Raw genomic sequence first — 23,596 nt, 5'->3', positions numbered from 1 at the left:
CGGAGGGTGGGAGTCGCGAACGGCTCGGGAGGGGAGTTTTGCAACAGATCTACAATACTGCGCTCGCTCGCAGTCCTTTTGCATGCCGGTTCGTTCACCACCGCAGCGTTTCCATGCACGTGGAACGTACGCTCCACGGCTTCTTGGAAGGTGGAACGCGACGAGGGAACGAGAACGTTTCACCCTGGAACACGAGGGATGAGACGACGCTGGCTAGTGGGTTTGACTGTAAAGAGTCAGATGAGACGATTCTGCAGGTGGTTCTCAAATCGTCGTCAACTCGTCGATGTAGCTGTCGCGCACGCGGTGGATCTACCTCTCGCTTCTCTTCGTTTTTCTTCGATTCTCTGAGACTTGGAATTATACTGTACGAGAAAGAGAGAAAGAGAGAGAGAGAGAGAGAGATTTCTCAAGTAGAGGCTAGGATCGCATTGGAAGCGGCGATGCGAGCGAAGAACGTATTGGAACTCGATTTGGATCTAAGAATCGATTCCGTTGAATGCCGCAGGAAATATCAACGTCGAGACACGCGGCTGGCGCGTTCGAAAGGCTGCTCGTTAATTCGCGGCGCGCGCCTACACGTGCTGCAGCTCGTTAAGACGATGCAACGACCGCGTAACGTATGCTCGTTAATTCGCGACAGAAGGAGCACGTTTCTCACGAAGAAGATACGGCTGGCAGACGATGCTCGCGAACTCAACCGATTGTAGTAAAGAAGTGCCAGTTTAACGCAGTATCGGACTTGAGACTCGTCGTTGATCCGTGTGGTAAATGTTGTAGGATTTATCGACTGCTTTTTTAATCGGTTTCGTTTGAAAAACAAAGCGGGAAACATTGCATATGAATGAAACGAGAAACATGAGTCGAGCATTTAATTTACGAGGTGTTAGGTAACTTGGTTTTGCATATTGGAAATTATCGTAGTTAGGACATTAAGAAATTACTACAGTTATCTTTGAAATTGCAATAAATCGGTTTCATTAGACAGACTTCAACAATTTGATTTGAATAATTGAATAATCTTAAAGTAAAAATCTACATATTTCACTGCTTGTATTTCGATGATGTACACTTATACAACAACAACGACACGGTCGACAGATCGAATCGATGATGTTGAGGATATAAGATTATCCTCAGTTTACGATACGGACAATGTATCTGCTATTTTTGAGAAGTTGGAATTTCCAACATTGCAAGTTATAAAATTTACAACTCGGATCACGTCTATAGCTTAATTAGCATCCTATGCGCTAGAAGGGTCCGCTCAATAGCAAACGACGCGTCATAAACTCCGACAAAAAATTCATCGATTAAACGAGAATTACTATAAATACATTTTCGCTTATCGATCTCTCGAGTTTGAAACGATTAGAATCTCGCTGCGCTAAGGATTGTCGTTTAATTAATTAAGTCGTGTCGCCGATATTTTCGATTAATTCAACCAAGTACCCGATCTTGCGGAATAAATAGCTGCCACTCGTCCCTACAGATTCTTGACTTTCTTTACATTTTCATCGCATTTGTCTCTCTCTCTCTCTCTCTCTCTCTCTCTCTCTCTGCTTTTTTCTCTTTCCTCGTTCCGGGATGCCAATTAATTGATTCCATCCACGGGATGCCAAACAGCAGACAGCAAACAATTCCACAACAGACCCGATGTAGCTCCCATTTCTTGAACGATTTAATTGCAAACAATAGCTTTCAGACAAATACCGTCCGCGCAACGTCGTTTTAAGGGAATGTGTTTATTTAACATTTATAGCATACCAAAGAGTCGATAGAATGACACGATATCAGAGATCTCATTGTATAAATACAACATTCGACCATTGGCAGAAACGTTTTTCAAGCAAACGTTTCCATTTTTAATAAAAGTACGCGAGCGAGCAAGTAAATAGTAAAACGACTTTGACCATATCGCAGCATTCCGAATAAATGATTCAAAGTCAGATAAAAATCGACGATTTATGCGATTTTATTTCTGATTTTCGTATCGTTTATTATTACTTGCGGCATTGGTAGAACAGACAAACAGGATCTCCTTTGGTTCCTCCCTTGCCTTTATTCCGGTTTACTGCAGTTACGCCTACGAAATTGTCGTGGGCCGAGAAGACGTGGGTTTGCACGCGCATTGTTCGATATCCTCGATTTATCAAGAGACAACAGAGGAAAGCGACGATTGTGTCGATACCACCGACCTTGATTTTGCAGGAAGCAATTTTATAAGTCTCCTTTATATGTCTCTATTCGCAGATAAAATCTCTGTTCCTGCATCAAAATCGAGACATTTCTCATTTGGTTGAAACGTTGAATAGTAATCGTAATGATAATCCGATACCATACTGAATATTACTGAATATTACTGATTCCATACTGAATATTAATCGCAGTGAGACTGAGAGATTTAGAAGAAGCAAAGTTGATCGGTTTGGCTTCTAAGAGGTTTAATTGTTATTCGCGCATACGAGACCCAGAAGCTGCGCAACACTTGGCATCTTCGTGACCGAGTAACTGCTATGAATACCGCCCTTAATCTGCTTTAGCATTACTCCTTTTTTGCATACCGTTGCTCTCTCTCTCTCTCTCTCTCTCTCTCTCTTTCTCTACTTCTTCTTCTTCTTCTTCTTCTTCTTCTTCTCTTTATTCGCCACTATACATAAGGTGGCCATTTTCAAGAGACATCAGCAGGCCCTCGTGCCTCTCTCGAGGCAGTCCTCTCAACCTTGAAGCAACAGGGTCATCCAGAGCCCCCTCAAGTTTTCCGCTTTTTTCCCCGCTTTTCCATCGTTTCTCGATTTAATCCGCGTATCAATTCGTCAACGTCGGAGAAAAGCGTGGGAAACGAGCAAACGGATCTGCTCGTTGTCAACGAATTTTTAGTTTTCTATTTCGTCGATTAACGATTCACTAAACAATTTTTTAAACGACTTTTTAAACAATTTAAACAACGATTAATTTGGAGACGAACGTAATAAATATTCTTAGTCGTTTGTATTATATTATTTATTCTCGTATTATATTTTATTTATGGGATTTTCACGAGTAGGTAGATTTGTTACGATATTACGTGACACGTTTGATTAATCTGTGGACGAGCGTGTGCAAACTGTGCCGACTAGAATACTGGCAATTATTAAACGTCCCGATTATCTTCGCGTGTAAATATTAGTGAGAACGTTACATGCAAATCGGCAATTTAAAAGGGAAATAATGATAGTAACGCTAAAATTACAGACGATTAACGTATAAAAGTTGCATCAAAGGTACTAGAAATTACCGATCAAAAGTTTGTAAATCAGTAGGCATTTCATGAAACAATCTTTTTATCGTAGAATAATTTCTATTCAAAAATCGACGTTAATTTTGAATCGACAGTAGAATCGCAAGTTCTAAATTTAGCACAGCTACAATTGGAAAACTAATTACAAATTTTTCATCGGTTGTAAGAAACAAGCTCCGTGGCAGATCGGTAAAGCTATGAAAAATAAAATTCCTATGCAAAATTGCGAAATAATCGTTTCAACTGCTCTGGTAGTTCTAGCGTTAAATATCATAATCCTCGTGTCCCGATTAAACATGTGTCTAAATGAGCTGCTCGTTTAATGTAACACGACCGCGTAAAACCGTTTACACACGTACATACATATTATGACCTTAAAAGAAGAAGTACATATGTATGTATCGCGTTTGAGTTGAAATTAGCGTGGGCTTGGATTTAAAAAGAGCCGACAAATAAACCGATTCCTCGATCGATAGCGTATGCACCCTCTTTCCTCATAGGTTAAATAATATAGGTTAGTTCGCAATGGGAGCTGGCGTTGCAATTAATCATAGCGATCGACTAGCTGCAGAATTGCGTTTATTTGTGTATAACTGTATAGTAACAGCAATCTAACGATATCACAAGCTATACGGGTTATAATCGCTGTCTGTAGATCGTGTATACGTAACATATACATATCTCACACATTTATATATGTATATAAATATCGCTTGTAGTTGAAATATTCATTTTGACCTGCGAGAGCCCTTACTGGTAATTTAGTGCGACGAGACTATTGATATATCTGGTAGTGCGGCAGATTTGTCATAGAAACTATATTTTGTCGCTTCTCTCTCTTTTTCTACATATATATATTTATATATATACACGCACATATACATAAACTAGAGCGATTGTCCTTTTTATTTTTCGATTTCATTAATTCTCAGTGTCATATATCGAGTAGTGTTTTCTTAGTATCTATATATCTATATATCGATGTAATTACTATATTGTTACTATTACTCGTCGTTAGATTTTTATCATTCATCTCTATTTTTTCTAACACTGCTCTCCACCAGAAAAGAAAAGAAAAGAAAAAAAAAGAAAAAAAGGAATGTTTCTTGTCTTATATAAATTTTGTAATTGTCGTGTCACCGATATATAATCATAGATCACCATATATCGTTGAGATCGCTAAGATCGAGCAACTCTTCCCGATCCCCTTGGTTAGTAGGCATATTATAACATTAGTGTTGTACGAGCAGTCGAACGATCTTGCTGTGTCCACAAACGGTTCGAGAGATCGCGTAATAGTCAGAAACGAGTTTAAATGACGAAATACCCTTCTCTCGACCGAGTTTGTTCTCTTCCTAACCGTTTTGTCCAATCGTGTCTTCAGCCTCCCCTTGATATCTCTTTCCTTCCACAGTACCCATTTTCTGTTTTTCTTTTTTCTCGAGTCTCTATTCACACTGTCTTTCGCAACGAAAACAAGCATCGACGATTTTCGCAGGCTTTCCACGATTCTTCTCGGGGAAGAGGATCAGAGGAAAGAGGGGAAAATGAGTTAGAGAGACAGACAAAGGCGCAGATCAGCGACGGGCCGGGCTACACACGAGACCGAGCACGAGCCTTTTCACCCGAGAACCCCTGTTCCGTCTCTCTTTTTTTCAAGGATGCAGGTACGAATCCTGGTCGCCGGTCCTGGTGAACCGACGTTGGACCACCAGGTGCGAACACGAACGACGGACCAACGGTGACCGGGACCCGGTGCTGTATTGTCTCTCGTGAGTCCCTATTTACCGAAAACTCTCTGATCAATGATCAGGTAAAGAGAGAAAGGCAAACGGAAAGGGCTGCGGACCGTCCATAGCAGTATACACCGTGTTGTTACTTGCTACACTTGCCTGTAGCGATGGGATCTCAAAACACCTCGAATCGCATCGCATCTGCATATGCTACGTTTGAAGAAACGTGGAACTTTGAACACGAATCGAAGCATACGATCTCTTGAAAATCTCGATAAGTCTTGGAATTCCTGGATGTCTCGAATATGTTGGAATATCTCGATAGTTTGCAGAATTTCGGTAGTTTTTGCATTAGCTTGGTAAGTATTCGATGTTTTTCTGGCGTCTTCAATCGATACTTTTGTCCAAATAGTGCATTAACATGAGGTGTTGACGAAGGTTTGGAACGTTCGACTTGTCATAAACACGTTTATTTATGTTATTCGTCTTTATAATTTCCGCTACTCTAAAGCTACACTTAAGACCTTGAAGACTGAAGAAGATCGAGACTTCCAAGACGAAGAGTTGCAAATATTCGAATCATGTTCGAAATTCTTCGAATATTCGTAGTCTTGTATAACGCCCATCGCTACTTCCTGCCGGCTTTGCTTTCTCGATTCGTTCGTTGCTTTGCCGTGCAGCAATTTTAAATTCTTGGTTAGAAAAACCGCGAATTTGCTCGATATGCGAACTTTTACTCAGCAAAAACAGCGTACTACGTATGTACAATAATATGAACGATACGGGACGATCGATTCTCTCGTATACTCCCTTTTTCCTCTCTCTCTCTCTCTCTCTCTCTCTCTCTCTCTCTCTCTCTCTCTCTCTCTCTCTCTCTCTCTCTCTCTCTCTCTCTCTCTCTCTCTCTCTCTCTCTCTCTCTCTCTCTCTCTCTCTCTCTCTCTCTCTCTCTCTCTCTCTCTCTCTCTCTCTCTCTCTCTCTCTCTCTCTCTCTCTCTCTCTCTCTCTCTCTCTCTCTCTCTCTCTCTCTCTCTCTCTCTCTCTCTCTCTCTCTCTCTCTCTCTCTCTCTCTCTCTCTCTCTCTCTCTCTCTCTCTCTCTCTCTCTCTCTCTCTCTCTCTCTCTCTCTCTCTCTCTCTCTCTCTCTCTCTCTCTCTCTCTCTCTCTCTCTCTCTCTCTCTCTCTCTCTCTCTCTCTCTCTCTCTCTCTCTCTCTCTCTCTCTCTCTCTCTCTCTCTCTCTCTCTCTCTCTCTCTCTCTCTCTCTCTCTCTCTCTCTCTCTCTCTCTCTCTCTCTCTCTCTCTCTCTCTCTCTCTCTCTCTCTCTCTCTCTCACCCTTTTCTGTGCCTTTCTTCTCTCTCTTGCTCTCCTCTTTTGCTCTCCTCTTTTGCAATTCTTGCTCTCCGTTGCTCGCACAATGCACCAGCAAGCTATCTCGCTTTCTTTCTTTCTCCATTATCGCGCACCCAAGTAGAATAATCGTTAAGCAAAGCAGCCAGAAGCGTGCGTTGAAATACAAGACGAGGAAAAGGTGATACCTCGTCCTGGACCGACCTAGATTGCTAGACACCGTTAGACGTATCCAACATCGAAACCAGCTGATAACTCGGGTCAACGCATCGTCTCTGTTCACCTTTCACTCTGCGATAGATAGCGAACTTCTCTACCGCTTATTCGTGCTACAGCCGACAGCTATTATCCGATTGTATCCGTAATAAACGAACGCGATCAATCACGATCGTTTAAGCTTCATTTTGTTTCTTTTATGGTAGACGTCCGTTCTATATAATACAGTTAAATCAATCTTTGTCGTTTTAGTTGGCACGCTGTTCGGCCGCGATTAGTAGATATGAAATCGTTGAAAACGAGAGAGCGTACAAGCGGAGCGCAAAGTAAGAAGCTCGATCAGTTATCGAGACGCGAGTAGAGGAAACAGAAGAAGGTCGATGAAGACGACTATTAATCGGTTGATCGACCAGTTTTGGTAACCGATTTAAATTGCTAGAACCGGTTGTTTATCGGTAAATCTATTAGATGCTAGTCAACGTTACAGATGATTGGCGCCACTCTAATTTCTCTCGATTATGGCCAGGGGTGTGTGGTTACGGACAGAAAAGATTCAGTTAAATCTGTTTCGACGAAACTCGTTACGCAACTAAATTGCACACGCCAACTTTACACACTCGAGTTAAGAATACTAATTGTTGTCCGTTTGTTTCTTCTTTGCTTTCTTTCTTAAGAATATACGTATATTTTTAAGATAATCGTTAATTTTCTGTCTTGTCAAAGCTAATTTAAAAGTCACGGTGACGATTGCTGGCCGAGGCTGCGCCGAGAGTTTCCTCTCGGAGGGAACGAAAGATTTCAAGTGAATTTGAAAAGTCGGAAAAACACAGGGGTTGGACGATCGTGAGTGAATATTGGGTAGGGAGATGGTCGCGATAGCGCGTCGTGTTCCATGGTCGAGAAAAGTGCTGGTTGAAGATGAGTGATCGAGCAGAACCTCTGTACACGTCACGCCGCATCGCATCGGAAATGAGTCCTTTTCGATCTTACGAAAGATCCCGAACGAAATCCTGCATGCGAAGTAGCCTCGACACGACATAGACGATTCTTTGTACGATAAGTGAGTTTTGTGATTAACGAACTTTCTCGAACGCATGGAAGAGGAGTCTGTTATAAACGGTACGTATGTATGTTACGATTCGTGTAACGCGTAATGGCGCAAATGCGATTCTCTTGTCGAGGGCAATGTCTAATCAGATAGTTCCTTCTATCTGGCTCTTTCTATATGCTGAAAATTTGGTTTTATAATTCTTTTTGTAAAAGAGATCATCGTTAAAAGTTTGTAATTGATTTATAATGGTAACTTTAGCGAAAAATCGACATAATATGCTTGAAGAAGAAGATAAGAAAAGGCAGGATTAATAAATTAGTGGTCGTGTTCGTGATCTTGGAATAGAACATCATAGAGAAATATTTTCGATGGCAGTATTTAAATATGCAAATCGAAGTATCGTTATTTTCTACTTCGCGTAGAGGATGCGTATGTAGTTCCGTTTTGAATGAACTGTGGTAGAAACGAGAACTACGTTTCAAACGCTTGCTTACTCGGTAAATCGAAATAGGAGAGACGTCGGTAATGCAATACGTTTTGAGCATTGTAGAAATCGTCTTTACCGACTACCACAAAGGTTTCTACCGTCTTTCTATTCTACCTTTCGCTACGATATAGCGGCCTGCAAGGTATGTACGTCAGAATCGATCACTGTTATTCATTCTAATTCTTGATCCTCTTTTTTACATGAATATTTTTGTATACGTAAACAAACTACATGAATATTTTTGTATACGTAAATAGATTATCTCTTGTTCTACATTCTTCTTTCCTTTTCTTTATCTTCTCACATGTTCAATATTTGGCAATTCTTTTTGTACGTACTTTAATGATATATACCTATTTGAATCTATAATTGCAAGGACATCATCCGAAGCGAACGTTCTCTCTTCCAGAGGCAAACAAGCGTTTTTAATATCGCATTCCCGTTTGAAACACTTCGTTATCATTTTTCTCTAGCGTCGTTTCTGTAATTTCATTCTACGGAGCATAGGCTAATTGATATTTACGAATTCCAGTATGATCAATTTCCGTGATCACGAGTTTTTACGTTCCGGCGAGTTTATTTCGGTCGATTATGGAGGAAAAAGGATTGGTATAGCAGTTTTCGCGATATGATATCGTGGTAAGGTGATTAATTAAATACAAACAGGACCACGCCCGCCTCAAACAGACGAGAAAACGCGATAGCCCGATTGCACGAAACGGCGACCCTCTAGACTACGCGTTCTTTAACAACGAGTTACACGTTCTGCGTCCTTTTCCTGCGATACTTTACTACTCCGATCGCGACGAAAGCTTTTTCATAATTGGACTGGCTGGGTGCGGATGAATAGCCATCAAGTAACAATCAATTTTACACACAACCTTACACAAATCTACCGGGTAACACGCAGGTTACGTAAAATATGAGAAAAAGGAAGAAACGATACGTTCTTGAAACGGATATCGAACTATCTTGAATTTTAACGTTTCAAGAAAATCTCCACCAAAGGAAAGAAAGACATTAAAATTATAGAAAGAAACAGACTTCGTTATAACGTATGAAGATGGAGGATTAATTGCATCGACGAATGACGAGAGACATATGAGAGAAAGAATGTTCGGAGGAAGCGTGATTTCCAGCTTTTCTTTCCTTCCTCGCGATAGTTGGAGCACGTTGGAAGCGAAGTTTCCAGTACGACGAACGGAAACTCGCGCTCGGTGTAGAGCTGCTCGTTAGTACGCGAAACCGATGGAGTTGATGGGCTGTTCGGGTAACAAGGCTGGCCTAGATCGAGGAACCAGCCAGCGATGCCGCGAAGCAGCTTCGACTCGCCTTTCGAACACGCAAACGACTTTCCTCCCGTGTCAGTTCGTCCGCGATATCGTTACCGATATACGTAGACGTTTGACAAGATTCGAAAAGGAACCTGCGATTGAACTGATCAACAGGGACAGGCGAATAGAAGACCATTAGGAAGACTAAAAAGAAAAGGGGCAGGATTAGGTGGAAGAGAAAATTGTTGAAATCGTGAGGACAGAAATCGCGTTTGATGGGGGTGTTTAACGGTGAGACGATCAGACTATCGTTGGGATCTGGGTTAAAGGAAAGAGTAGGTGTTCTCTGATTGCTCGTTTCGCTTTATCCATCCCCGTAATCTCAAGGCGAGATTGCCACGATCGTTCTTCTAATATCTTCACGAAGAGAACGATTTTCTCGCGCTTCGCTGTTTCACTCGTTTCCAAAATGCCAGGATTCTCAATTCTTAATTCTGAATTCTCCTTTTCTTTCAACGATAGCGCAGAGTATAATAAGCTAAAAATTAATGCAAACTGTAATTTTAAAAGTACTATAAGCGAGCGCTCTCATTTTTAATGGAATACTATCGCGCAGAGTTGAAAAGAAGCGGAGTAGGACGAATGCAAATTCATTTCTTATCCTAATGGATTGAACTCGCCTCAATCTCACACGCAATTTTCATTGTAGAGTATTATTGGTCGAAGCGGACTCACATCTACTAATTGCGCCCATTTCAAGCATACAATGTGGATTCTTATCCATCAATGAAATATTCAAATATGCCTAAATATAAAATATCCAAACTAAAGTAGCTGTTATTGTATTAAACGAGTGGAGCGAAATCAGATTCCATTTTCTTGCTTATATTCACGAGCGTTGCAGGCTGCTCTGATCAGTTACTTCCATGCCATCTCGCTATTCTTCTCTCCAGCTTTTTTCCACATAGTGCGTATGTAAATCCCGCTAGATTTCGGTGTTCACAGAAAAATTTTAATTTCTGTTTTCTAAATTCCAATTCTAAATTCTGGCAGTCTCCAGCTAGTTAGTCTCGAAAGGTTTAAGCAATAACTAATTCGACGCTAAAACCAAAGAGAACGAACAGAAGATATCCCTTCTGAGGCGGATATATCGCGTTGTTTTTCCGCTTTGGAGTTGCGCGGACGCGTCCTTATATACAAAAGCGCCTGTGCGATGCAGAAGGAGCCCCGTTGATGGCAGTGCTTGTGGTTTAGGAGGTTTGACGTAGGAGGGTACGATGTTTTCCATAGGCCGTCTGTCGAGGGCACCCCCTGCGGATTAAATGGAACCTAACCCTACACGTATTGATCCAATAACATGGGTGCTGGATACACAAACCGAGGGAGAAAACTCTGGGAGGAATATCGCGAGGGCCAGTTGGCGGAAGACTGTGGAAGAGAAAAAAGAAAAAAGAAAACAATAGTACCGTTCGATCGACCGAATTAGGCGAGTAATGTTCGTCGCAACACTCCTACGACTTTTCTACATTTATACGTTAGACAGCGAAGATGTAAGGGAAAATTGAGAATATTTTTTCTTGTTTCTCTTGTTTCTCAATATGTTTTATCTGAAGTTAGGAAACAGCGAAGGGGGAAATCTAAAAGAATTCTATCGGAGAAGGAAAATTTGAACATAGACTTAATCACAACCGAGGGCCGGTTTTACTCTTATTTTTGATATATCGCGTTTAGTTTATCCTGGAGATACGTTGCCGCTTCGTTTCTAAACGATACCTGTTATTCTAGTCCACAACGATAGTCCAATAGCTACGAAGTAAAGTAAGATCGTGAAACGAAGAACTACACTTTAAGAACCGAGTGTAAAGTACTCGGGTGGGCGAATACTTTTCCGATCAATCGCAATTATCTTTATCCGTGCAATCACAAATACAAAGTGTAGAGTGATGGACGTTTATCTATGAACGTTTACCTACGTGTTCTAGGCATCTGCGATTTATAATGCATAGAGTGTGACTATAATCGTGTACGGTCGTTTAGTCGTACACCTGACCCGATAGATCACGTACACAAGCACGTTCAGCAGAACGTACGTGTGCGTGTGTACGTACTTACGTACGCAACACGAGTACGAAAGAAGAGTGGCGAGGGTTCGGCCCTAATCGACGTATCCCCCTTGAGAAGCTCTCGCTACGAAGACTTTAAAGCCAACTTATTTCCATCCGGTCTCACCGTGTCACCGACGACACCCGCTGACGACGTGTTTCGTGTTAATTGCGTACCTTAATTAAAATTAATATCGTCCAAATTAAAATTAATTGAGCCGCTCTCTCGGTCGTTCTTTAAAAGAAGGAAAAAGAAAAAAGGAGAAGAGAGATAGCGGTAAATTGAAACGAACCGAGTGTAGGGGTTGTTTCGTGACGCGTAACATTTAATCCTTTCGATCACGGCACAGTGCAATTATTTTAATGGACGTTTATGCGTGTAACTTGCAAATGAGTCACCTCTTGTTGTCGCTGGCCGATCGTTCCGACCAACTTTTCTTCTTCCTTATATCCTTGATCCTTGATAATCGCTCTTTCGAGGATAATATTTCGTAGAATCGAACCGGGGAAAACTATTGTCGAACGTTTGACCGTTATTGGCGCGAATCGAGACGTCAGATAAGTCAGAGAAATTGTTCTGGGTCAGGAAATCGAAGCATCGAGGTAGATTCGTGATTGAAACAACTTTGTTTCGATTTATTGAACATTCACCCCCGTTACTATTATTCGTACATAATCTAGTACATTCGTGAATTTTTTAAGAACCGATTATAACGTTGAATTCGTCTCGACGAGACTAGTTTCTGCGTGGTAAGATCGTTCTTGCCAGCGATAGTTATAAAAGATATAATACAATCTACGTGTGCAGTTCTATGATACGCAAAAGGCAGTGATACTTAACATATAGAGTTACGGTAACGTGTTTGCATCGCTTAACTGCATATAGGTCATTTGCAACGCGCAATACATGCAAATTGCGCGTTGTATGTTGCCACGGGATTCTGTTCGCTCGCCTTTCTCCTATGGATATTTTGTTTCTCAAAACGCGTCACGAACCATCGTAAAGCTTAAGGGAACACGCGTATACTTCGATTCTAACAAAATCGATCAAAATGTTGCCTCGCGCCGGTACGTGTAAACACACATAAAGAGCGAGAAAGAGAGAAAGAGAGAGAGAGAGAGAGAAATATATGCGGACGAGCGCGTGCGCACGTTTGTAAATAGATACGTGTATCCATGTACATAATATCAAGCGGAGTATACAACGAGTATCTAGAGCGAAGACGAAACAGTTTTTCGGCTAAAGCTATACTCTGTCTCCGTCATTTATATACATACATATATATATATACTACATATATGTATACGTATACATATACGCGTAAAAATATCAAAGATATAATACATAGATCTCTAAGACGGATTGTATCTAATCTATAACAATGTCTACACAACAACGACATCTGCGCGTAACGGTGCGTACTCTAGGCTCTACACATCTATGGGGGTTTCTCTTGTCTAAGGTGTCTCTCACGGGGATGAACATGGCGGAGCGTATTCGGTTTTTCCAATGTTCTTCTTGCTGCTCCCGCTGATTGTCATAGACGTGTATGTGTGTGTAGACGCTTCTATATCTCGATGGTAGGTTTCTCGTACGATTCTTGAAAAGGATATCAGAACGTACACAATGTTCGAACAACCGGCTAAACACAGACGCGTTCTTCGACAACGACGACGACGACGACGACGATAGCTGCCGTAACGAACGGGGATAACCTGCAGCTTTCGTTTCCCCTTTTCCGTGCCCGCTCCCTCTACCACGTTTTCCTCACGATCAAACGTGTCGCCGCCTAGCGGCTGTGCCCTCTACCAACCGACAGGAAGGTTAAATGACAGCCCACCCCATTCACCCGGCATACTACCACACCATCACCGTCACCACCAGCACTAGTAACCACCATAGGTTCTACCATCTCCACGTGCATCTACGAGACCAGAGCACGACCACCAATACTGTCACCACCACCATCACCACCAACACCACAACCACCGCCGCATCACCACCACCACTACCACCACCACCGCCACCTCCATCACCGGTGAAATCCAACTCCAACCCAACGACTACCTTCGCAAGCCTCCTCCTCTCTCGAATCGCAAACGTGCCGCGCCCGTTAATTCAACGGCTAATCAATTCTTACCGCGATTTCTGCATGCCCTAACCTACGCTCGGCCTCTTTTCCATCTTCCACAGCCCCTTCTCTTGTCTCTCTCCTTTCTTTGCCGGAGTCTTGGAACGTCCGAGGAGATTCGTTCTTTCGAATCGATTAAATTTTACAGAATCGAACAGGATTACGTTGAAATTACGACAACGCGGTGGTTGCAAGGGGTAGCCGAAGTACAGAGTTACTAATAGGATGCGATGTAGGGAACCCCGTAACATCCAGCCGCTAGAGTAGAACGAGACGGTGAATGATGTAACGAGCGTCGCGTGCCATCGATAATTACAGAGACGCGTATTCCTGTCTAGGTGGAAGATTCCCGCCCTTTTCTCCCTTTAACAACTACTCCCCCTATCGTATTTTTGTACTTAAACGACGTTGTCGATGTACCGTGTGTACAGTGATTACCAGCGAAACTCTGAAACAATGAAATCGATTCGATTCGATCCAGCCGGACCAGAAATTTCCAGCGAACGTTAACGTTTCGTGATCGCGGCCTGAGACTCGTCAACGAAGAACAACGAGCCTCGTGAATAGCTTCGAAGATCTGCCGATTCGATGAGTTCACCAGATTGTGCCATAGCTCGTTGTTTATAACGTCTGATGAATCGTTGGCGATGAGAGTGGGCGAATCGGTGGCGAGATCGTATTGCGCGTGATGACGAGAAAAGCAATGGAAATTACTTGAGTTTAGGCAAAAAACTAGGGTCGAACGTGAGTTACGAGCATATCCGTGTACGTCATTCGGACACCGATCGAACGTCGCCGCTAGTAGAAACTCTGATCGAAACTGGGGAAACCAAGCAACCTAGAGGGGAGTCGATTAGAGGAAGAGAGGGAGGGGCGAGTGGAGGGAAAGAGAAGGCGTACGATCGACCTAAACCCGACGTTAACCTTTTCATCGACCCCGTTCGAGTTCTTCACTGCCCCGTCGTGGCGCCGCTTTAATTCGGTACACTGCGTCGAGGATGGAAACAAGCCTGATTCATTATTCAATAAACGACCGCAGATATTTCGGGGTTGAAACCACGGAAGATACTATGTGTGGACTACTCCACCCCGGAACTAGGCCAAGTGGACGAGCTCGTCAACTGTTCGATCGCGATAATGCGTCGACGATTCTGTTACGAGAACGGATGCGTGTAACCACTTTGTTACGTATCCGCGAGAATGGAAAGAATTGCCTTTATTCATCGACGTGTGGCGTGGTCGAAACGAATCCATAGGTTCGATTCGATTGTTCGAAGAAATATACTTTTCACGAAATCCCTTAGATTCCGAGAACCACCCTTACGGGGATAGGAAAGTGGAATCCATCGAAGAAAATAAGTCGGGGCCACGGATGATCGCTGGTTCGCGAAGAAAACACACCTGAAACGTTCTGACATCGCCATCTTGCCAATTCAGACATCACGATACGATTCCATTCAGAATCCATTCTACGGTCCACCGGTGCCAGTGATTTTAACGTTTTGGGAACAGTATGGACAGAATGGACAGATCTGACGACTTTCTTGTTCGTGGAAGGGGAACGAGCGATTATATCGAATGGAAGCTTCGTCTGTTTTTTTTCTCTCTCTTTTTTTTAGTCGAACTTAAACGAAGAATTCCTCTTTCGTTCGTTCTCGCTTCTTTCCATGAACCGAGAAGAAAGTCGTTCGATGAACCATCGTAGCCGCACCTTCCGGAAGCTGCCTTATCGACCGGAAACGCCGTGATATCCACGCTGGCAAGAATTAAGAGACACCTTGGCAGAGCCTTCGCCCGTTACGGTCACCTGTCGAGGGACGCGGAGTTACTCTAATCTTTCACGAAGATAACGCTCGAGATTCGAAAGACGAAAGTTCACGAAATTTACGGAGCTTCTTTCGCCTCTTCTTCTTGTTTCGTGTTCCCTGTCCTCCGATACCTGCAAATATCCCATGAACTCTATCGTTCTTATTTGTTCCGCTTCTCCACCTTTGCAAATCTATCACGAAACACAAAGAGACCGCCAACACTTTTGTCGGAGTTCCTTCCACTTTGGAATCCAGAGAACACTGGAACGGATGAGACTGCGTTCGACGATGGCCACGAGACGAGGACAATGTCCCATCACACCAGTAACTCTTTAAAGGCGTACTGCTGTGACAAGACAATATCCCCGGCGAGTGGTTGAGTGGTTCGAGTCCTTTCAGCCGGAGAGATCCTACTTCCTTCGACATCCTCGAGATCCGCGATTCGATCGGGATTTGGCGCGATTCGCTGTTCGCGATGCAACCCGCGAGCGTCCGAGCGTCTTCGATATATTTCGCACGCTAGATCGATAGCGGAGGAATGATTCGCGCGAAGATCGTCGATCGTTCTCGCGATACATGACGACGATGATAGAGGCAGGAACGGAAGATGCCGAAGGTGGCGACTGGTGGTGTTATGCTTTGGTGTCGTTTCGCCGATGGCGGCGTCTTCGTTCTCGCTTCTTTCCATGAACCGAGAAGAAAGTCGTTCGATGAACCATCGTAGCCGCACCTTCCGGAAGCTGCCTTATCGACCGGAAACGCCGTGATATCCACGCTGGCAAGAATTAAGAGACACCTTGGCAGAGCCTTCGCCCGTTACGGTCACCTGTCGAGGGACGCGGAGTTACTCTAATCTTTCACGAAGATAACGCTCGAGATTCGAAAGACGAAAGTTCACGAAATTTACGGAGCTTCTTTCGCCTCTTCTTCTTGTTTCGTGTTCCCTGTCCTCCGATACCTGCAAATATCCCATGAACTCTATCGTTCTTATTTGTTCCGCTTCTCCACCTTTGCAAATCTATCACGAAACACAAAGAGACCGCCAACACTTTTGTCGGAGTTCCTTCCACTTTGGAATCCAGAGAACACTGGAACGGATGAGACTGCGTTCGACGATGGCCACGAGACGAGGACAATGTCCCATCACACCAGTAACTCTTTAAAGGCGTACTGCTGTGACAAGACAATATCCCCGGCGAGTGGTTGAGTGGTTCGAGTCCTTTCAGCCGGAGAGATCCTACTTCCTTCGACATCCTCGAGATCCGCGATTCGATCGGGATTTGGCGCGATTCGCTGTTCGCGATGCAACCCGCGAGCGTCCGAGCGTCTTCGATATATTTCGCACGCTAGATCGATAGCGGAGGAATGATTCGCGCGAAGATCGTCGATCGTTCTCGCGATACATGACGACGATGATAGAGGCAGGAACGGAAGATGCCGAAGGTGGCGACTGGTGGTGTTATGCTTTGGTGTCGTTTCGCCGATGGCGGCGTCGATTCGACTCTTGCGAAGGCGGTATCGCTCGGTCGAGCGTCTCGACGGTACTGCATCGCTCGCTGGCGACGGTGCCTCCGCACCCTGTCCCTCCCCCACCCGAGGGAGCTTCTCCTCCAGCTTCGTAGTCCCACCAACAGCGGTAAAGCACCCTCTCCTCGCCGGTTCGAGCCCCTTGGCGGGCCACCGAGGGTGGAAGGGTGAAAGGGTAGCTGGTGCGCGCCTGTCTAACCGCGCATATTCCGCGTGCGACCGAGTACAGGCTCGAGGGAGACTCGGAGAGAACAAGAGGGAGAAAGAGAGAGAAGTGCGCGGCCAGCCCGAACAAGGGCGGCAGAGAATGGGAGGAAAGTAACCCTCGATGTTGCCGAGGGCCATCAGGGGGACGACGACTACGCGCAGCCATAGCCTGCTGCTTACCGATACTGGAAATACTGAAACCGTTCTCGCGTATCCAGCAGCTTGACTCTCTCCGTCTCCCCTGGCCCGTTATCCTCGCTTCCTGTTACACCTCGCGTTTCGGCCTGTCGCAAAACGATCGGGGTCATGACTGGAACGCGCTAACACCGCGCTTCGACCACCAGTTGTGCCACGACGTCGACTAGAAATGTTTAATCGTTGAGGAATTCCCTCGTGTCTATCGTAAACGCGTTGAGATAGATGGAGAAGAGGTCACCGGTAACGATCGATTTTCCAATCTTTGAATACTTGCTTGGAATTGGACACGCGGCCGAAAGAATCGCGAATATATGGAGAAATGAAACTACGAAACTTGGTAAAGTTTGCGACAGTTTCTTGTATCGGAAGGTTCCTTCGATCGCGAACAATGAAGTCGAATGACAACGGAGATAGTTGCACGTGGAGAGTCGAGCTTCACCGGGATACGTAACGTAAATCGCATTGTATGCGAAGAATGGGCCGAAATAATTACGCGATGTTATAATAGGACAGTGTATCGTTCGAATCTCACGTAACGCAGGGTTTCAACCAGTTACGTTCCTGTCTGCCTGTTGGATCTAAATTTAGGCGTCTTTCTTAGGCGAACGAGTTCGATCGGTTGGATGGCTGGAAGTCTGATTTCGTGATTGACCTTCCTCCCCGCTCTCTTCTGCCAATTGCGAAGACTACGCTCGAAAGGAGCTCGAAGGAATCTAACGTATCGAAAAGAAAGTAAATCGATGAAAGAACGGATCTTGAGAAATTTCAGTAGAGTAGAAGAAAGGAATCGTCTAGTTGGTTAAAGGACGCGGATTCGGACGCGATGAGAATGAAATGACCGGAAGAAGGCGCGGAAGAAAAAGCCGGCTAATGCGGAATGGCACGTGAGAGAGACGAGTTTACGCGAAAATTAGGCGGCGAACGAGAAAAAGCAGCGTCGCATCTCTCGATAGACGTACCGCAGGGGTGGAACATTGCGAAAGGGAGAGAGAAGTACGAAGGGGCGTATTGATCCACCAGCTGCGCGTTCTCTCACCCTCCACTCCCGCTCTCTATCCATCCTAGCGTCCCCCACTGGCCGACTCCCTCGCCCCGAATGGCTCGCCCCGTTTCACTTTGCTCTTTCCCTCCCCTCTTTCTCTCGTTTCGCTCTTTCTCTTTCTACCCTGTTCGTCCACAGTGACGGGAACGATCCGCTCACGACCGCCATCGACCGACAAAACTTTCGTTCGAGTACTCCTCGCAGCTTCCTTCCAGTTTAACCAACGGTCAACTCGAATCATTTTCTTCTTGCTTGCCAAGACAATCTCCATGAATCGTGACTCATTCCCGAATCGACAAATCTTAAAGCCGAAAATATCTAAAGATATATGAAAATTTTACTCTTCGAATTGCCCTGATGATTCTCCTCTGGAGAACTACGACAGGTTACATTTGTTTCTGCTGCCCTCCGGTCCGCCAGAGATACGGCAACCGCGAATCCAGATGGGTTCGGGATAATTGATAAATTATTTGGATGCGCGCGGAATCGAAGCCACCGCTAGTCGCCGTTCTTCCTGCCCCTCTTCCTTTCGTCCCTTGTCTTCCATCTCTCTCGCACCCCGCAACCGTTACGAAGGTTATCTCCTTTTCTCGCCAACCATTCTCTCCCTTTGCCCCTGTTAGGTTGTGGGTGCACGTACACGCGCACATCAACATCCCTTCTTCTCTTTCTTCCCTAGCGCGATCCTCGGAACCTTTCCACCCCCGGGAGCTTCCACACTAGACCGCGCTGCGCCGCAGCCACGCCGCTCCCTCTGCTCTTTCAACCCCTCGCTACGCTCTGTCCACGTTCCTCGCGGTGATAGAACCGAATCGGAGTAACGTGCGGCTCTTTTACGCCCCCCTAACCCCCTCGCAATCCGCCTGCGCTCTCTCTTTCTCTCCGACGAATGTTGAGCAGCGGGTCTCAACGAATCATGCCGGGAAAGGCAACGTACATCTCCACGACTTTGTTATAACCGCTGGAAACTACGTCTCTGGCTCTTTCTACTGGCTCGGGTCTCGCTCAATCGGGATCGTCGATTAGACGATCGATCGAATTTCTTCGGACTTCAGGGGTTTAATGCTCGCGGGCGCTCTGTTGCCATTCAGACGCGTTACCCGTGCCATCTTGTACGGTTACTCGGTACTTTAGGGTTATGTTTCCGGAAGCTTGAATGGACCGATGGAATAGAGGAAGTCGTATGGTAATTCAGCAGTTTCTCCAGGTTTCTTAAGATTTGGTGAGAACGAGTAAAAAGGGGAAAAGAGACGGCCAAAGGGGTGATAAGAGGCGACTGAATGTAGGAATTTGTACGATAATTCTCGGGATTTCTTTAATTTTAAGATGTGGTGAAAGTGAGAGAGGACAAGAGGCGATGGTAATAGCTGGTGATTGATAGTTTGTTACGTGACAACGATGGATGAGTACTACCATTCTTGCGATTGTTGGTGTCATTGTAGCGCTCGTAGGGAGACAGGCGACGAATCATTGGCGGTTAAGAATAATAACGAGAGGAAGGGCGAAAATAAAATAACGTTGCGCATTCCTATCGGCTCAATCGAATCTTTCGAGTGGAAGGAGAAAGAAACATGATAGCTAAAATGTTTTTCCTTCGGATGAATTCGTTGGATAACGTTGGAGAACATTTTCTTGAATACAATTTTCTAATGTAAATCGTGCATCGATACAAGATCGCGGCGCTTACCTTGAGAACCCGAGGATTTCGTAGATCGAAAAATCCTGGAGGAGACGTTATCTCGAAACGACGATTTCCCGGCGGAATCCTACGTGTAAAGAATTTCGATTATTAGATCCAGGGTTGATTGTAATCGTTGGATTGCTAACGAGAACCCTTCAGCGTAGGATGTACATATATCCGATCTGATTGGACTAAACTTACTGAACATCGATCGTAGTGACAAATAGTCTGTGACAGCACAGGATAGGCACGCCAATGATCATGAAAGCTTGCAGTAGTAGTAACGGGATTATCTGAAACGAAAAGAGAAAATGCGTCACCCGAGTTTCTCCTAAAACTCGGTAAAAGCAAATATCTTTGGAACCTATTAATTTTGGAACTATCGGTTCCTAATTATAATAATTTTCCTAATAATTCGATAGATTCACGACGGTGGATTTTTCAGAATTTGAATAATTTTGCTCTTACATTATTTCTTCACGTACTTTTAATTTTGATTTTTATGGTACAAATTTTACGCAATTGTAATGTTAGATGGATTCGTTGATCTTACCGATCGCTCGACTGCTTTCCATAACGATTTAAACGAAACGACGATGAGATTTAGTTTCTTTTCTTAAACGACGACTAATTTTAAACGAGAATTTCGCGGGCGACACCAGCTCGTCTCACAGAAAGCGCGAGCGGGCAGAAAAGTAGCAGGAGGGTCGATTCGGAACATTTTGACGCGTTTCAAGTACATATGTATACGTAGAATGTAAGGTACAAGTTACGCTTAATACCGCGCGACGCGTAAACACGTGCACGAAGAAGAAACGAGGGCCCAGCCGGTGGTTCGCGAGTCGGACAATAAACTGCCGCTGGGAAACCGTCGCGAGGAAAAGGTTTCTTTTTTCCATGCAACTCGCCTTACATCAGTAATTAAAATGTAACCTGCTGTTAATTACGTAACGACGTCGAGTTCCAGTTTTGGCCTTCTCGTTTCCTTTTTCACGCTATTATGGCCTGATTTAATCGTTCGCGATGTCAAACGAGATTTACATAGATTTATCCGAATGTAAGTTTGTATGAAAGAACGAGATTAATCGGAGAGAGTGTTGAGAATCGAAGCTTCCGGGTGTATCACTGTACGCTGCTAAAATGTCTTCTTTTATACGCTCGAGCTTTATGAACTAATAAAAGTTCTTTCCTTTGTTGGAAAGAACGCATCGTGATAAATACATAATAGCTAAAGTAATATTAAAGATAATTGTGCTTTCTTCACTAATAACTAAGTATGTATGAGAAATTTCAAGTCCCTTGCTGTGCAATTACCTAGTAATTTTGTATGTCAAACGTCACCTAAAAATGACGATTCTTACACCCTGAAAACTCGATTTCTGAAAATTCTGTTTTACCAAGCAACGAAAACCCGAAACCTCCGACTAAGATTAATCTCATGCCTTTTTCTCTTCTAATTTTTCTCCTTCTTTGTCTCCCTATCCTCCTTCATACTTTATATTTCTTCCGACGATAGAAATATCAACGAATAAAAGTCAAATGCAATGTCTAATCGACGACGAATACGATGTGTGTTTCAGCGCCGGCATGGAGGCAGCGAACGGTGCGATCGAACACGATTTTCACAATGCCCTGGTGCCTATAAACGGTAGCCATTCCGGCAGCTCCGGCAGGAGTACACCGAATGGCGGCGACCCGGCACCTGGCAAACTCTTCGTCGGTGGCTTGTCTTGGCAGACCAGCAGCGAGAAGCTCAGGGAATACTTTGGCATGTTCGGTACCGTCACCGATGTCCTGATCATGAAGGATCCGGTTACACAGGTCGGTTTACTCGATGGAAGCTCTCCGTCGGCTTGTCCATCTCAGTCGCTGGCCCGAAAGTTTCGTCGAGCTTCCACAATCAAAATCGTGATAATAGAATTTTGCCGAAATTATCAGATGTTTCCTGAAAACATCTCGCGTTTGAAAGATACCGTGAAAACGTAGAAAAGATGAAGAAGCTCGGGAACGGGCCACCGACGCGTTCAAATTCTTGTCCATTTCCTCCTCGATAGGTCAAACCGTTCGCATCGAAGGAAAAAGATTCGGGATCGGTAATGGGAAGGGGGTAAAAAGAAAAAAAAGAGAAAGAGAAAGAAAAAAAAGATGAAAACGCAATTCGCCTCGAGGAGATTCGATGCACCAGTTTCTTCCTTCCACTTTTGCACGAGACTTCACACAGTAGATCGTAGACAGAAAGTTGTACTAATCGATGTAACTAATTGCTGAGACAGTGTAAAGGAAGTAGAATCGTATTTTGGTATTTTACTGTATTAAAACATGTATTTAAAACTTGTAAAAGGTGGAAAAGAGGCAGAGGCTCGTTTCTAAAAGATACGTTCGCACGGGATTCGAGAGAAATCACGAACGAGGACTGTGGGCATAGATTATACATATATTACTCGTATTCGGTAGCGATGCAATTAACGACCGTAACTTCAGTTGATTCTTATCATATTTATTCGAAGTCCTTGTCTCACGTAATCCTAGAATGTTTGTCTTACATTGGCTTGGACAGTCTTGCATGTAAACGGTAGTTTGGTAGTAATTAGTTAACTGTACATAAAAGGAGATTTTATGGTACCTCTTTTACAATACAGAGTACGATATCGAGATAAACGAGACAGGATACTTTTTGGACGGAACGCGACGGTAATAAAAGAGTTTTCTCGTCACAAGCAAGTCTACTAAAAAACTGAACGATACGAAAATATTCGCGACGCGTTTGTAGCGCCGCGTGCATTTTATAAAAGTACAGGCGAAATCGACGTCTCGCCGGATTAGATCGACGGAAAAACGAAGCAATATCCATAGACTATAGGCAGGTTGTCGAATACAGTTAAAGAAAGGGACACTCGATATAGGAAGCAGCGAAAGCGTGCGTACAGAGACTGAGAGAGAGAGAGAGAGAGAGAGAGAGAGCGCGTGTGTGTGCGTGTGTGTAAGAGACAGAGAGAGAAAGAGAGAGAGAGAGAGAGACGGGGAAGTTGGAAGAGACGGTCGTTGTGCATCGTGGCCGTTCTGGCTTGTTCGGTTACAGCGTAGTCGCGGCTTCGGTTTCATCACGTTCGCCGAGCCCGGTAGCGTGGACAAGGTGCTGAAGTGTCCAATCCACACATTGGACGGGAAGAAGATCGACCCTAAACACGCGACGCCGAAGAACCGCGCGAAACAGGCGAATCGCACGAAGAAGATCTTTGTCGGCGGCGTGAGTCAGGACACTAGTAGCGACGAAGTGAAGGCCTACTTCAACCAGTTCGGCAAGGTGGAGGAAACGGTGATGCTGATGGATCAACAGACGAAGCGGCATCGTGGCTTCGGATTCGTCACGTTCGAGAATGAGGACGTGGTGGACCGCGTGTGCGAGATCCATTTCCATACGATCAAAAACAAGAAAGTCGAGTGCAAGAAGGCTCAGCCCAAGGAGGCGGTTCAACCAGGCGCGTTGACCCTCGGCAAGAGGGTGGTTTTG

At 44.5% G+C, this 23,596-nt stretch overlaps 2 protein-coding genes across 3 annotated transcripts in view; one reads left to right on the top strand and one right to left on the bottom strand.

The window, feature by feature from the left end:
• LOC117152236 overlaps positions 1–20,536 on the bottom strand; it is a 26,156-nt gene extending 5,620 nt beyond the window's left edge. Inside the window, exons 1-2 of one of the 2 annotated variants that reach the window (XM_033323258.1) lie at positions 20,287–20,536; positions 20,092–20,170 (exon numbers count right to left, since the gene is read on the bottom strand). In XM_033323258.1, the coding sequence (XP_033179149.1) occupies positions 20,092–20,170; positions 20,287–20,348 (141 nt within the window). In that variant the 5' untranslated portion in view covers positions 20,349–20,536. Of the gene's footprint in view, positions 1–14,336; positions 15,740–20,091; positions 20,171–20,286 lie in introns of those variants that run through there. The other variant, XR_004462550.1, reaches the window with a different exon arrangement.
• Positions 1–23,596, top strand: part of LOC100740353 (RNA-binding protein Musashi homolog Rbp6-like) — a 101,760-nt gene that overhangs the window by 60,438 nt on the left and 17,726 nt on the right. Inside the window, exons 3-4 of the mRNA XM_024370651.2 lie at positions 21,666–21,906; positions 23,165–23,590. Of these exons, the coding sequence (XP_024226419.1) occupies positions 21,666–21,906; positions 23,165–23,590 (667 nt within the window). The remainder of the gene's footprint in view (positions 1–21,665; positions 21,907–23,164; positions 23,591–23,596) is intronic.

Source organism: Bombus impatiens, unplaced genomic scaffold (genome assembly GCF_000188095.3).
Source record: "Bombus impatiens unplaced genomic scaffold, BIMP_2.2 scf_0872, whole genome shotgun sequence".
Classification (NCBI taxonomy): domain Eukaryota; kingdom Metazoa; phylum Arthropoda; class Insecta; order Hymenoptera; family Apidae; genus Bombus; species Bombus impatiens.
This window is presented reverse-complemented; position numbering and strand designations above follow the sequence as displayed.